Source organism: Artibeus jamaicensis, unplaced genomic scaffold (assembly GCF_021234435.1).
Source record: "Artibeus jamaicensis isolate MK-2021 breed Jamaican fruit bat unplaced genomic scaffold, CSHL_Jam_final contig_558, whole genome shotgun sequence".
Lineage (NCBI taxonomy): Eukaryota > Metazoa > Chordata > Mammalia > Chiroptera > Phyllostomidae > Artibeus > Artibeus jamaicensis.
Window position 1 is genome coordinate 1,356,770 of NW_026521886.1, and position 13,742 is coordinate 1,370,511.

Consider the following 13,742-nt stretch of genomic DNA (forward strand, 5'->3'; position numbering starts at 1 on the left):
CTCCCAATGGACGTCATTTCAGCAGCTACTTCATACCACAGATGGCTATGTCACTGCCGGACATCTAAGGTTCATCCCGTGTCCCCCTCATCCTTCTTTTCCCCAAACACTGCTTATGCCACATTTCAGTGAGTCGGGGGGTTTAGGAAGTCCTATTCCTGACACCAGCTGTCAGCCCTAGGTTGGGAATTTGCTAGAACTTACAAGACTCAGCATATAGTTGTACTTATGGATATGATTTATTGCACCAAAGGGTTACAAAGCAAAATCATGAAAGGAGAGAGGCATATTGGGTGAATCCAGAGGAAGCCAGAAACAAGCTTTCAAAAGTCACATAGGATGTGCTTATCTTCCTCCGGCAATGAGTGGTGGGAACACACGTGAAATGTTTTCTCTGCTTATTAGAGACTTGTTAGTACCCAGGGTTGTTACTGGGTGCTGGTCATATAGGCTGCCCTGAATGTCTGTGATCTTCCAAAGTTCACATGTTGGAGCCTAATCCACAGTGGGGTGGCGTTTGGAGGTTGGGTCTTTGGTAGGTAAATGGATCATGAGGGTGGAAGCTCTGGTGAACAGGATTAGGGCCTGTGATGGTTCATTTTACATGTCATTGTGACTGCCTAGGGGTGCCCACATTGACCATTATTTCCGAGTGAGTCTGTAAGGGCGTTTCTAGATGAGATGAGCATTTGAACCCGTGGACTCAGTAAATTAAATTGCTCTCTCCAGTGTGCGTGGGCATCATTATTTAATCCACTGAGGGCCTAAATGCAACAAAAGGCAGGAGGAATTTGCCCATTTTTTTTCCTGCCACACTACTTGAGCTGAGATATCTCATTTCATTGTCTTCTGCCCTGGGATTGGGAGGGAGACCATGGGCCTCCCTGGATCTCAGGCTTTTGGAGTTGGGCTGAATTACACCACTGGTGTTCCTGGGTTTCCAGCTTGCAGATGGCAGCTCGTGGGGCTCCTCAGGCTCTGTAATTGCATGAGCCAATTCCTCATAATAAAGCTATTTCCAACATCTAAATAGTTTCTGTCTGTCTACAAGGCACTAAAGGAAGGAAGAGTTCACAACTCTGAGACAGATGTCATTCAGAGGGGTTTTAAAATCAAGTCCTATTTCTTTTCCTCAAAATAGTTTAAAGCAATAATTAGATATTATCTGCTCCTGTTTCTCCATCCCCTGACCATAGATTTATTTATTTCTGTTTCAGAAATTGGAAAAAAAAGTCACCCTTGTCTTAAAAGGACCAGAAAAAAAGATGTTAATTCATAGCCAACTTTTGTGGACAGACCTGGGCCTGCCCTGGCAAGAGAAGTCATCTTATTCCTTTCTCTGACAACAGAGACAACGACTGTGCCAGCATCTGGTTACCACTGTCCCTTTCTCGTCTGGGTCATTGAGAAGCAGGCTTCCTCTGTTGTCTCACTAAAATTACTGTTGGCGTAAGAAACGTCCAAACCTGCAGAGAATTTATGAGTTTATTTGCACCAAACTGGCGACAATTGCTGGGAAGCGAAATCTCAATGGGTTGAGAAAATGCTGTGGGGAATGACAGTGTTACGGCTTTTTTTACGATGTATTTTATACATTACAATCAGAGGAGGAGAGAAGGAGGGTTACGGTGAGATTCACTGATGGTAGGTTAAGGAGGCAGGAGAAAGCGAAGCAGGAAGACCTCTGTGGTTGGATAAAGGATAAAACAGAAAAACTCGTCTTTCCCACTGGTGAGTATGGGACAGTTAACGATGAACATTTATAGCACATTGAGAGGGTATGAGGGGAACAAGATAACAAAGAGGGCTTCTCTAGTCTGGTGTGCTGGAGCAATGGGTGTACCCTGAGGGGTCCAGCAAAAGGGGATTGCTCTGACATTCCAAGGGTGTGTAATCTTAGGTGCAAAAGACAATAACTAGGCTCAGTTAAGGTAAAGACTGGCCTTTGTCAAGGAAGCTAGGGCCTGCCTGTTACATGACTACTACCAGCACTCGTTTTTAATTAGGAAGTTTTATGTTCAGGCCATCCCTTGGGGTCACTTTAGGTCTCTGAGTTTGCAGGTCCCACCATGCAGGCCTCCCCTGAGCTTGTCAGGTTTAGTATGTGACCCCTTTTTCATTCACATTACAAAATAACCAGCGCGCATCTCTCTTTAAAACAAGAAATGAAAATGTTGCAAACCACTTTATACTTTGGTTACTTACTTTCCTTTAGTAACTGACAACTTGGGGTAACATGCTCTAGGAACATTGGTGACAATTGTCTTCCTTTTTGCGCTCAAGGAAGAATTTTCACATGGAAAATGGCCAAGAATACCTCTTTGAAAATTCAAGATTTTTCAAAGGTCTGTTTGGAATACTAGAAGTGTGAAGAGAGCCTCAATTTTGTTGGTTTACTGCATGCTTCCAACTTGGCTGTGCTGCTTAGTGGTAATTCCCCCTTGGGCATGAGATGACCTCAATTTCTTCCACCACAAAATGTGATACAAATCTCCCAGGCACAGGGTGGTTATAATGAAAACAGCATATGTAAGATATTTGATTCTGTACCTAGCACAAAGTAGAGGTTCCATATATGTAATAATTCTCCTTACTTTGAAAAAAAAAAAGGTCACTAAAGGCCAGGGGCCATGATGTTCATAGAAGCTTCAGTTATATTAATAGCCCCACTGGAAAGTCCGAATGGCAGCCACAAACAACCATCAGCAGTAGATTGAAAAAAATGGGCCATATTCATACATTACAATACTATGCAGCATGAACTACTGCACTGCAAAAGCATGGATAAATCTCACCAACACAGTTTTGAATGACACAGAGCAACACATGCTGTATGATTCCACTGAAAGGAAGTTCGAAAGCAGGCAGAATTCATCTATGACGACCGAGGTCAGAAGTAATTTTGGGGAGGGATGAAGGATGGGAAAGAGGGGAGAGGGAGCCTGCTGGGGTGCTGGAAATGCTCTGTCTTCAGCTGCACAGTGGTGGTTACACAGGGTTAAATGTGTGTGAAAATTCACCAGATCATGCACTTAAGATTTGTATACTTTACATGTAACTTATTTGCATGTGTATATGTATAAATAATGCCAATTAAAAACCTGTCTTGTTTGCCCCAGGAGCTGGGTTTATATCAACATCAAACTTATTGATTAGGAGAGTAGCCAGCTCTGGATATGACATGCCAATAGCTTGCAGGCTGCGGTCAGTCCGTCCCTTGTCAGTGGCCCCATTTTCAAGCCTCCCTGGGGCTGATAGGCATGTTATGAGGGTCATGCACCATCATCACTGACAGCTGGAGATGCCATCACATGCCACCGGCGGCAGAGCCCTGGGAAAATCAAGCAGTGGACTGTGCTCCCCACCCTTAGGCTGTGAGGCAGGAGCCCCAGCAATGGGAGGATTAAAAAGCCTCTCAATTTAAAAAGACGGGGAGGGGAGGGGCATGTGGGTTGCACAGTTTATAAATAGACATTGCCAGAGGCTGCCTTATGGTGAAGGGGTTGTTTAGTAAATCTCCGTTAAGGATCCCATTATTGGAGACCATTTGAAAATACCAGTTAGTTTCAGATTTGGGAGATCCTGGGTTTCATCAGGTCAGCTGAGTTTGATGACATGTCTCTCTGCCAGATTTAGGAGCGGGCCTTGAATATTTTGAATCACCTTTACATGGAGCATAAAGATGATGATGATGATGATGTGACTTTTGCCAAATGGATGAGCAGCTTCTGGGGTCACAGCTGGATGGAGGAGGAAGAGAGAGGACTCCGGGACCGCCATGGATCACAAGACACCAGTTACAGGAAAGCTTCCTTGCCCTGCCCAGTGAGTTGTCATCATGGAACAGGGGAGAGCTGGACTCTGAGTGGGGGAGGGGGTTGCTCTTAGATAATTTGAAGAGTCCTTTGGTACAAAGTTTTATTTGGTTGCAAATCAGTACTTCCAAATCTTTTTTCATCTACAAAAATACCTTTTATTGTTTTCTCTGGTCCTCCAAGGGACCTATTTTTCTCCTATTCGGCAATGATTTCTTCATTTTTAGTAGCCTAAGATATCTGTAACTTCTATTCAGAGCTCCTGATAAGCCTGAGATAATCCTACTGAGTGACAATATAATTGAAGTCAAAGGAAAGAAAGTTGATGCTATAGTGTGTGTAGCATTGGTATGGATCAATGTATGATTTCCAACAGTCTTTTTTTTAAATTGATTTTAGAGAGACTGGAAGAGAGAGAGGGAGAGAGAGAGATCAGTTTGTTGCTCCACTTACTTATTGCTCGATTCTTGTCTGTGTCTTGACCTGGGATCAAACCCTCAACCTTGACAGATCTAGAGGCCTGAGCTGCCCGGCCAGGGCTTCAACAGTCTTTCTGAAATAATGAAAATTGCTTCATTATTTGGTGACTTGTAAAAAACTGGGGATTCCAGATAATAAATCACCCCCTTTGACAAATTTGATAGACTTTTTCTTCTGGTTCCCATTTGGTTTCCTGATGGGAGAGGAAGCCCAGATTCTCCCATCCTCAACACTCCCTTCCTGCGCCTCTCTCGGAAGAACACCCAGTGCCCAGGGAGTCAGATGTGAGCAGGAAAGATCCTGAGAGGGAGAAGGGTGGGCCTGATGAGGTGTGGACTCATCAGCAGGTACCTGCGGGCAGGGTTCTCTCTGCTCAACTCAGCTGTGGTGGTGGAAGACTCCGCAATGAACATAAACGTCCTCTGCTTCACTGTGTGTGGTGTTTCACAGTGTTACTCTAGCTTTTCTTTTTTGTAAGTCACTTAGAATTCCAGCTACCAGAGAATCCTCCTCCAACCCCAGAACCAAGTGAGTTTTGGGGTGTTATTTTGTTTTAGTTTATTTTATTTTTTGCTCCAGAGTTCTCAGATGCATAATGCCTCTGTGTTAAAGTGTGGAAGGCAGCCTCTTTGATTCCCAGTAATCAGCAAGGTGGAGGAATGAGACTTTTTTTCTTTTTTTAAGATTTTGTTTATTTCTTTTTAGAGGGGGAGAGAGGGAGAGAGAGGGGGAGAGAAACAATGTGTGGTTGTCTCCCACGTGTCCCCCACTGGGGACCTGCCCGCAACCTAGGCATGTGCCCTGACTGAGAATCAAACTGGCAGCCCTTTGGTTCACAGGTGGGCACTCAATCCACTGAGCCACACCAGCCAGAGCAGGAATGAGACTTCTTTGAGACACAAATATTTGAAATTATATCTCTTATCAAACGTATGCTCAAGGACAAAGGGCGTGTTTTAACACCTCTTTGAACTTCAGGCTCCTTAAGTGGAAAAGAGATTGGACTGGATGATCTCTGAGAGCCCTTCTTGCTCAACTCTCTGTGATCCTGTTATAAAACAAACACCTGCTTATCACACTCTCATTTTAATCTCTATGTTCCACGTCAGGTGAGGTGTTCATAATGTGTGAGCCAGGGGTATGATTAGTTTCTAGTTTCCAGGGAGAAACAAAGAGAAAAAAATTTGATTTAAGATTATCCCAACAGCTTTTTGGAGCCACAGAAAATACTAAAACAAAGGAAGATATGTGACATAAACTATAATATCTTAAATAAATTTTACTCTCTGTTAGACTTTAAAAAATGAGATACTCTATTTTATTTAGGGAATCAAATTTTAGGCTGCATTTTTCTTTGCCTTACATTATAAGGGTGTAGCAGAATTTGTTATGTATCATTTTGCACCAGTTTGACATGGTGTCCATATACATTTTTTTGGACACCATGTACTGGTTTGGGGCATTTGCCTGAATTAACCTGCTCATATTATCTAAGCCAATAATGAATTCCACAGTCATCAGACCAACATGCAGAAAGCATGTTTTTGTTTAAGGAGACGAGACATGGAATAAAACGACGACCCGACTGAACAGAATAGAGAGAGCACAAACAGAACACAGACCAGGGGACCCAGGGCGATGTGGGCATCAGAGTCCTGGGAAACAGGGAGTCTGGCTCTTTATCTTTCTTCACATAGTAACATATATTTGTGAAGTGAATCCACACTTGGATACTTAAGTTTTCCTGACTCTAAGATGTGTTCAAATTTTTCTCGTATTAGTGATATGAGAACAATCAGGATTTAATTTTTCTGTTTCGCTCTGAGGTCAATGAAAATAACTTGAGAAAAGCTTACCCTTTTCTTCTTCTTATAAAAGAGATACCAGCGAGCTTGTTCTGTCTCTCCCTTCACAAGCCTGCACCAAGGAAAGGCCAAATGGGCACAAAGAAAGAATGTAGCCATATTCAAGCCAGGAAGAGGGCTTTCACCAGGAGCTGAATCAGCTATCACCTTGATCTTGAACTTCATAGTCCTCCAGAATTGTGAGAAATAAATTTCTGGTGTGTAAGCACCCAGTCCATGGTATTTTGTTACAGCAGCCTGAGTTGACTAAGACATGTTCACACCAAGAATGATGACCACTGGACAGCGGCAACCTAGCAGGAAAAATTGTTGCTATACCAAATCAAATTTAAAGGCATTTGGGGTTTCATCTCAGTGGTGTGTGGTTTGGATGAGCTGAGTTTGGCTACTTCAGTTTCTGAATAAGTGAGACAAGTCCTTGAATCGTTCTCAAGGAGAAGGTTGGGCCCTCACAAGGTCCAGAAGTTTTTCTCACAGCTCTCCTTCATTCACCTCATTGTGGCTTAGGACGGGGTCCTCATGGTGGCTTCCCATGGACCCAGTGGGACAGTACAACAGAGCAGGGCCCACTTATTTCCCCAGCTGAAAGGTCGTTTAGGTTAATAGTTTAAATTATCCTTCAATTTCCCTAGAGGACGTTCAGTGGATGGTATTGAGCTTTTTAAAAATTATTTCTAAGAGAGCTACCTACCAGTTTGTATATTTTTACCTAATGTTGTTTCCCTATGTTGACTAATTTACAGCCAGCCCTCTTGGCTCTGATGATATCATTAGACGACATTATATGTTATTCCTCACATAAAATTCTTATTTAATACAATTCGTAAAGACCTACAAGTTATTATCATTATTTTTATAGTGAAATTCTGCTCTGTCTGGTATGTTGTTGAAACTCCTGTATACAGGCACTTTTGTGTAGAACTAGTATGACGTTTTTGCTGCAGTTCAAGAAAAAAGTTTAGAATTATTCATCCAAAAAGAGATGTCTCACGCTTAGGCATGGCACTTTATTTCTCCAGTAACATCACTAGTCACACAAATCTTAGGCCAGCCAAGTGGCCAAACTCAGATTCATTTTCCTCACGTGTAAAAGGGGAAGAACAACCTCCTTATAGGATTTCCTCTGAGATTAGAGTTCAGGGTCATTGTCTCCAGGGTGCCTGGTACACACTGTACAGTAAGTCTCAACACGGGTCTTATTATCCTGGCACCTGATTGTTTCTCATCCTACTGTTGTGGGTGGCTCAGGTGCTGTGTTTACTCAGAGGACAGGCAGGGCACAGTAGAAGGATGATTGCAGTGAAAGCCAGGATAACGAACATAAGCAGTTAAGCTCTGAACTGAAGATATTACAAAACCAGTGTCTCTAAAATGAGAACTTGGGGTCAGAGAGTGCACAGGATTTCTGGGACCACAGTGGCAACAGCTAAGCTGTTTAGCGGACTCTGCTGCAGTGCGAGTCAGGGCAGGGAGTAGTTACTGCTGCCGAAGCCAGCACCTGCTGCAGGCCCTGCAGCCGGGGCCCCAGGAGCTCAGGAGGTGAGATCAGAGTGTGGGGGATCCCACCCCGAGTGACAAAGCCTACTCGGCAGTGTGGGAAGTAGACCTGGAAGCTTAGTCCATGACTGTGGAGGAGATGAGCACATACTTGGTAAAAATGTTACGTCAATTCATGTCTTTGTGGGGGAATTATATTGGAAAGGCATATAAAATTCCAAAAGTAGAGCTTACATAATAAGTAACATTTTAAAAAGTGGAGCTTCACCCTGAAATCAATGAGAGTGCTCTTTTAAACTCGTTTCTCACCAAGTCCCACACCAAAACCAACCAACTAGAAATCCCACCTGCTCTAAGGAGATAGTAAATGCTTATTCATACTGCGATTGAAACTTTTCCATTCTTTTCAGGCCTCTCAGTGGTACAGGAAATCCATATGTTACTCCCAGTCTCAAATTTTTTAATTTTGTTTAAAAATTCTGTTGTGGCAAGAACAGTTAACCTGGGATTCAGCCTCTTAGCAGATTTTTAAGTACATACTACAATGTTGTTATCGATGAGTGCAGCACTGCACAGCAGGTCTCCAGAACCTGCTCATCTTGCGTAACTGAATTTTATATCCACTGATTTGCAACTTTCTCTTTCCTGTCCTCTTAGCCCCTGGCAACCACCATTCTAAAAAATCACCCATCATTCTTTTTGTTTTTGCTTCTATAAGTTTGACTATTTTTAGATCCTTCATGTAAGTGGAGTCATGCAGTATGTGCCCTTCTGTGTCTGTCTCAAATTTTTAAAGGTTATTATTTTTTCTGATAATTAGTACATAATCCCTGTAGCAAACTTGAAAAATACTGAAAAGGAGAAGGAAACAAACAATCTGACATCACAGAGAAAGCCGCTGGTCACAGTTTGGTGTGTCCCAACATCACCCACCTTGGGACGGCCCCTCCGTCAGGCCCCTCAGCACCAGCCTCTGTCTGCTCAGGTTCCCGGGATCTCCGGCCCCGCCAGGCCTCTCTTCCTTCCAACCACAGGCCTCTCCTGTGACAGGGCCTTGAACACACAGTGTTCATCCTCGGGCAGGAAGAGGTCCCTATTCTCTGATTAACCCTGCTCATCCTTCAGATTGTCGCTCAGTCATCACACCTACGAAAGAGTCTCCCACTACCCCTCTCAGCTGTCCCAGTGCCCACCCAAATAGACAGAGTTTTACCATTACACCTCTCACTGCACCCGGAACTGTGTAACATTGGCCACAGAAGTAAGCGCACGCCCTGCATGTTTCGTGTCTATCTCCTACACACACAGAAGCTCCAAGATGGGCGCCCTCTGCCTGTTTTGCTCCCCAGTTTGTTCACAGCACGAAGTACCATAAATGGACTTATAAATACAGATTTACAATACCACGTGTATGTTAGCAGCTTGACAAATCATCAACCACATTTCCAGTTATTGTTTGACAGTAAGTTTCTAGACCTGTGTATTAGTTTGTTTGGGCTGCTGTGACAAAATACCGTAGACTAGGTGGCTTAAATAACAGAAATTTACTTTCTCATAGATCTGGAGGTTGGAAGTCCAAGATCAAGGAGTAGGCAGATTTGGCTTCTCCCGAGGGCTCCCTCCTTGGCTCGTAGATGCCCTCCTTCTTGCTGGGTCCTCACATGCATTTTCCTCTGTGTTAACACATCCCTGGTATTGCGCTGTGGGTCCAAATTTCCTTTTCTGTTAGGACACCAGTCAGACTTGATTAGGGCCCACGCTAATGGCCTCATTTTACTTTAATCTTTAAAGGTTCTGCCTCCAAAGGTAGTCCCATTCTGAGTTACTCACACAGGGCTTCAATACACGGATTGGAAGGTGGGACACGGTTCAGCCCAGAGCAACACTCAACAGATGGACCCAAGAAGGAGAATATTTTGAGCCTCCTGACAGGTTTTGCAAACAGCTTTCTAGGGAAGCGTGTGCATTTCTAGTCCTGTCAGTCAGGAATGACAGGCCTGTCTCCCCCTTCTCTTACTGCTCTTGGTACCATTAGCAAACTTTTTTTTTTTTTGCTAACCTGAAAGGCAAAATTGTTCATTATTTTATTTTATATAACTTTACTGAAAAGCATAAATGATTTTTACGATTTGGTATTTTTTAAATTCTTTATATATTTATCAACCCAATATATATTAGTAAGCTCGTGCTGTGAATCAGGCAAGGTGCGGCGGAGGACTGGGATTCCACCAGAGACCGAAACATAGCCCTTGAGTCACAGATAATACGAGCTAATGGAGAAGAGAGACATGTGACAAAATTACCCAAATTACTGATTACAGTTGTGATAAGTATCGTGAAGGAGACGTGTGAGGTCCTGGGAGAACTTCTAACAGGGACCTGAACCAATCAGGTGGTAGGACAGGCTCTCTGGGGATGTGCAGTTTCTATGGTGACTGGAGGTTTAGCTGTTGGTGAGGTAGAGGAAGTGGATGGGGTCACAGCCAGAAAGGTCAGAGGGCCCTGGCTGGTGTGACTCGTGGACCGAGCACCAGCCTATGAACAGAGAAGTTGCTGGTTCAATTCCCAGCAAAGCACATGTCTGGGTTCCAGGCCAGGTCCCCGGGTGGGTGCGCATGAGAGACAGCTCATCAGTGTTTCTCTCACACATCAGTGTTTCTCTCCCTCTCTTTCTCCCTCCCTTCCTCTCTCTCTAAAAAGAAAGACATAAAATCTTTTTTTTTGAAGGAAAAATCAGAGGGAAACCAAGAGGGTACAGTGGTAGAGGGCAAGGGAAAGAGCGTTTCCAGAAGGGCCCTCAGCAACTGGGTTGAATGCTGGTGAATTAAGAGCAAAATGTGCACAGAACCTGGCAACACTGTGGGCAAAATCACGACCAAAGTTAGTTGTGGGCGCAAAAGCTAGGCTGGCGTGGGAGAGATGGGGAGAGCAAGAGTCACAGTTCTTTCAAGCAGTTTGATTTCTCTGAACCGTTCCTCCGTCGATCATTTTCCCATGTAACACTGACGTCATTTTAACACTGATGTGACACTGTGACATTGATGAATGTCACACTGACCATTTTAACACTGATGTCATTGCATTCCATGACCTCTGCGTCTGTCTCTGGGTATGTGAGATGCACTGCATATTGTCAGGGTGTCATTAAACATTAGTATAATAACATGTAGCACATGTTTTTGGTTTGTGTCTATTACTTTAAGTCATTTTATTAGCATTAGGATGCATATTAGCTTTATTTTTACATAGTTATTTTTTCCTTATGACTTCTTCCATTGCTCTTCTGCTCAGAAATTCCTTCTTTGTATAGAAATCATATATTTAATTTTTATATTATTTATTTAATAGAGAAATTTCATTAATTAATTAATTTTTAAAGTGATTGAGGGAGGAAGACAGGGAGAGAGAGACATCGATCTGTTGTCCTGCTCACGTACGCACTCATTGGTGGATTCTTGTATGTGCCCTGACCACGGATCAAACCTGCACCTGTGGTGTGTTGGACATGATGCTCTAACCAACTGACTGCGCGGCCAAGGCTCTTTTTAAAAATATTAGTTGTCAAAAATTTATGGCATCATTAAAATTATTTGATAACTTTGAGATTTTCTTACAATTGCAATTCAAGACTTGGGGCAATTTATTATATTGCCCTAGTGGTTGGTGGAGGACAACATAAGTAATCTTGGGATGTTGTACTTAATGTTTTAATCCATTGATTCTACTGCTTCATTGCAGAAGAAAGGTCCTGATGAAAAAGATAAAATTTCAGTTTAACCTGGTATTTGTTTAGTTAGTAATTCATGGATATTCTGTCTCTGTGCTAATACCGTACAGCCTCTGTATATTGGAAACATTTTTATTCTATGTTTCCAGTTTCCTGTGCTTCCCAGAGCCACGTCATCTGACAGCCGTCCCAGAAGGCATTCTCACGAGGACCAGGGATGTCGCTGCCGTACCCACGTGAGGGATTATAGGAGAAGCTCAGGGGACATGTCCCCCAAGGCGCCATTGGAATCAAAAAGGAGATCCCATTCCAAAATGCAGGCATTTTCAGAGTCCTTTGAACAGAGACTGTGCTTCAAAACCAAGCGCTCTGTCTCTTTGGTATGTTAACAGAGTCATTGAATATTTAGGCCACTTTAGAACAGGAAACCCAAAGGGCTTCTCCTGCCCACACTGGAGGAGAACAAATCCCACTTCTTCTTTCACAGCTTGGTGTTGAGATCTTTGAAAAACTGACACTCAGTTTTACATAGCCCAGATGTACATAAAAATTTATTATTATTATATTTACTGATGGTAGCTGGTGTGGGAAGGATTCCTGGAGGACCATTAGTGGCATGTTTTTGTTATTGAGGTGCTCTAGTTCTTTGAAATTACTTTTTTCACCTTTAGACTAAATCATTGTGACTCACTCTCCTTTCACTGTTTGAAGAAGAGAAACGCTACTCTTGCTGCTCCTGTGCAGTATTGAATCCAGCAGCAAGCAGTCTGTGATGGTGTCTGTCATGTTCCCCTGGACTTTAAAAAGGCAGGTCGAGGGAGCAATCTGGACACTGTCTAGTAAGTGGGTGTGGTCCAGGTGTTCACAGTGGCCTTGGGGGAGGCTCAGCAGAGCACAAGGGAGACAGGCATGGAAACAGAATAGAAGCTCCACTGCTGATGCCAAACTTGATAGGTAAAGGAATAAACTGGAGATCAGTTAATTTGGAGGTGCAATTAATTTGGGGCAAAATGCTCACGGAGTGACCTTGAGCAAATACTTTTTTGTGTGTGGTCCTTGGCGTTTGTTTTATTTTACAAAACAGGAATAATATATTCTGCTGTATAGTAGAACAAATGAGTGAACCTGGGTGCATTACCACCTGGGTCTTGAGCTGTGCTCTGTGCACAGGTGAAGACACGCAGGTGCTTCCTAGCTCCTTGTCCATCTGAGCACAGCGCTTTCTGCCCAGCACACGTGGCTGTCGGGACCTTTACTGTGCGTCCTTGCCTCAGCTTTCTTCAGTGACCTCATGTGTCTGTGCTCTCCCTTCAGTAAGCTGCTCTCTTCACCAGATCGTAAGAGGAATACGGAAGGAAGAATAGTAAACAGCTCTCACTTCAAGAGTTCCTGTTTGGTCCTTTCTTTATACTGTTGCTTTTTTAAAAATATGGTTTCAGATTTACATCAGGGTTGCAACAATTGTACAAAGAACACACCCTTCATTTAGATTCCCTCCAAATGTCACCATGAGTTACCTTTACCTAAACCCTCTCCTTCCCATCCCCAAACCAGGGCACAAGAACACCCTCTTAGTTGCACACAGTACAGTAATGAAACTCAGGGAATCACCACCAGTGTAATCCTTTTGTATCTCCTTTCTTCACCTTGTTCATGTTTTGCTTGTTCTGATAATATTCTTTATGAGAGATTCTAGATCATGTGTCGCAAACAACTCATTCTCTTCCATCTATTTTATTTACTCATTTTTTTCTTCCATCTATTTCATTCTGAAGCTGTTCCTCAGGCTTCACTTGTCTTTTCCAATGCTGTCATCTGAAGAGTACAAAGCGGTTATTTTTTAGAATAACGTTCAATTTGGGGTTACCCAATATTTCCTCAAAATTAGATTCAGCTTATGAACTTCTGGCAAGAGTAAAACAGAAGTGAAAGAATTCCTGTTTTAAAACTGCACGTTGCCCTGACCTGTGTGGAGTGTCCTCTCGTTAACCCAAGGATCACAGGTTCAATCCCTGGTGGAGGCACGGACAGGGAGCAAGCGACCAATGTTTCTCTCTCACATCAGTGTTTCTCTCTTCTCTCTCTCTCTCAAAGTAATGAAAAGACAGTGTCCTCAGGCGAGGATTAAAAACGAACAAACAAAAGAAACCCTGCATGTTAAAATGACTCATTATATTCATTCAGGAAATCTACCTGCCTTAAACTCTTCTTGGAACAGCTCTGGCCGGTGTGGCTCAGTGGGCTGAGTGTGGCCGGCCTGCACGCGAGGCGTGTTTCTCCCCTCTCTTTTTTACTCTCTCTCAAGATAAATAGAATCTTAAAACATTTTTTCCCTAAGACAAGGTAGGGTATACACAC

At 43.2% G+C, this 13,742-nt stretch overlaps 1 protein-coding gene across 1 annotated transcript in view; it reads left to right on the forward strand.

Moving 5' to 3' along the window:
- LNP1 (leukemia NUP98 fusion partner 1) overlaps positions 1–13,742 on the forward strand; it is a 40,943-nt gene that overhangs the window by 15,238 nt on the left and 11,963 nt on the right. Inside the window, exons 2-5 of the mRNA XM_053670241.1 lie at positions 1,218–1,731; positions 2,284–2,430; positions 3,631–3,825; positions 11,534–11,764. Of these exons, the coding sequence (XP_053526216.1) occupies positions 3,670–3,825; positions 11,534–11,764 (387 nt within the window). The 5' untranslated portion in view covers positions 1,218–1,731; positions 2,284–2,430; positions 3,631–3,669. The remainder of the gene's footprint in view (positions 1–1,217; positions 1,732–2,283; positions 2,431–3,630; positions 3,826–11,533; positions 11,765–13,742) is intronic.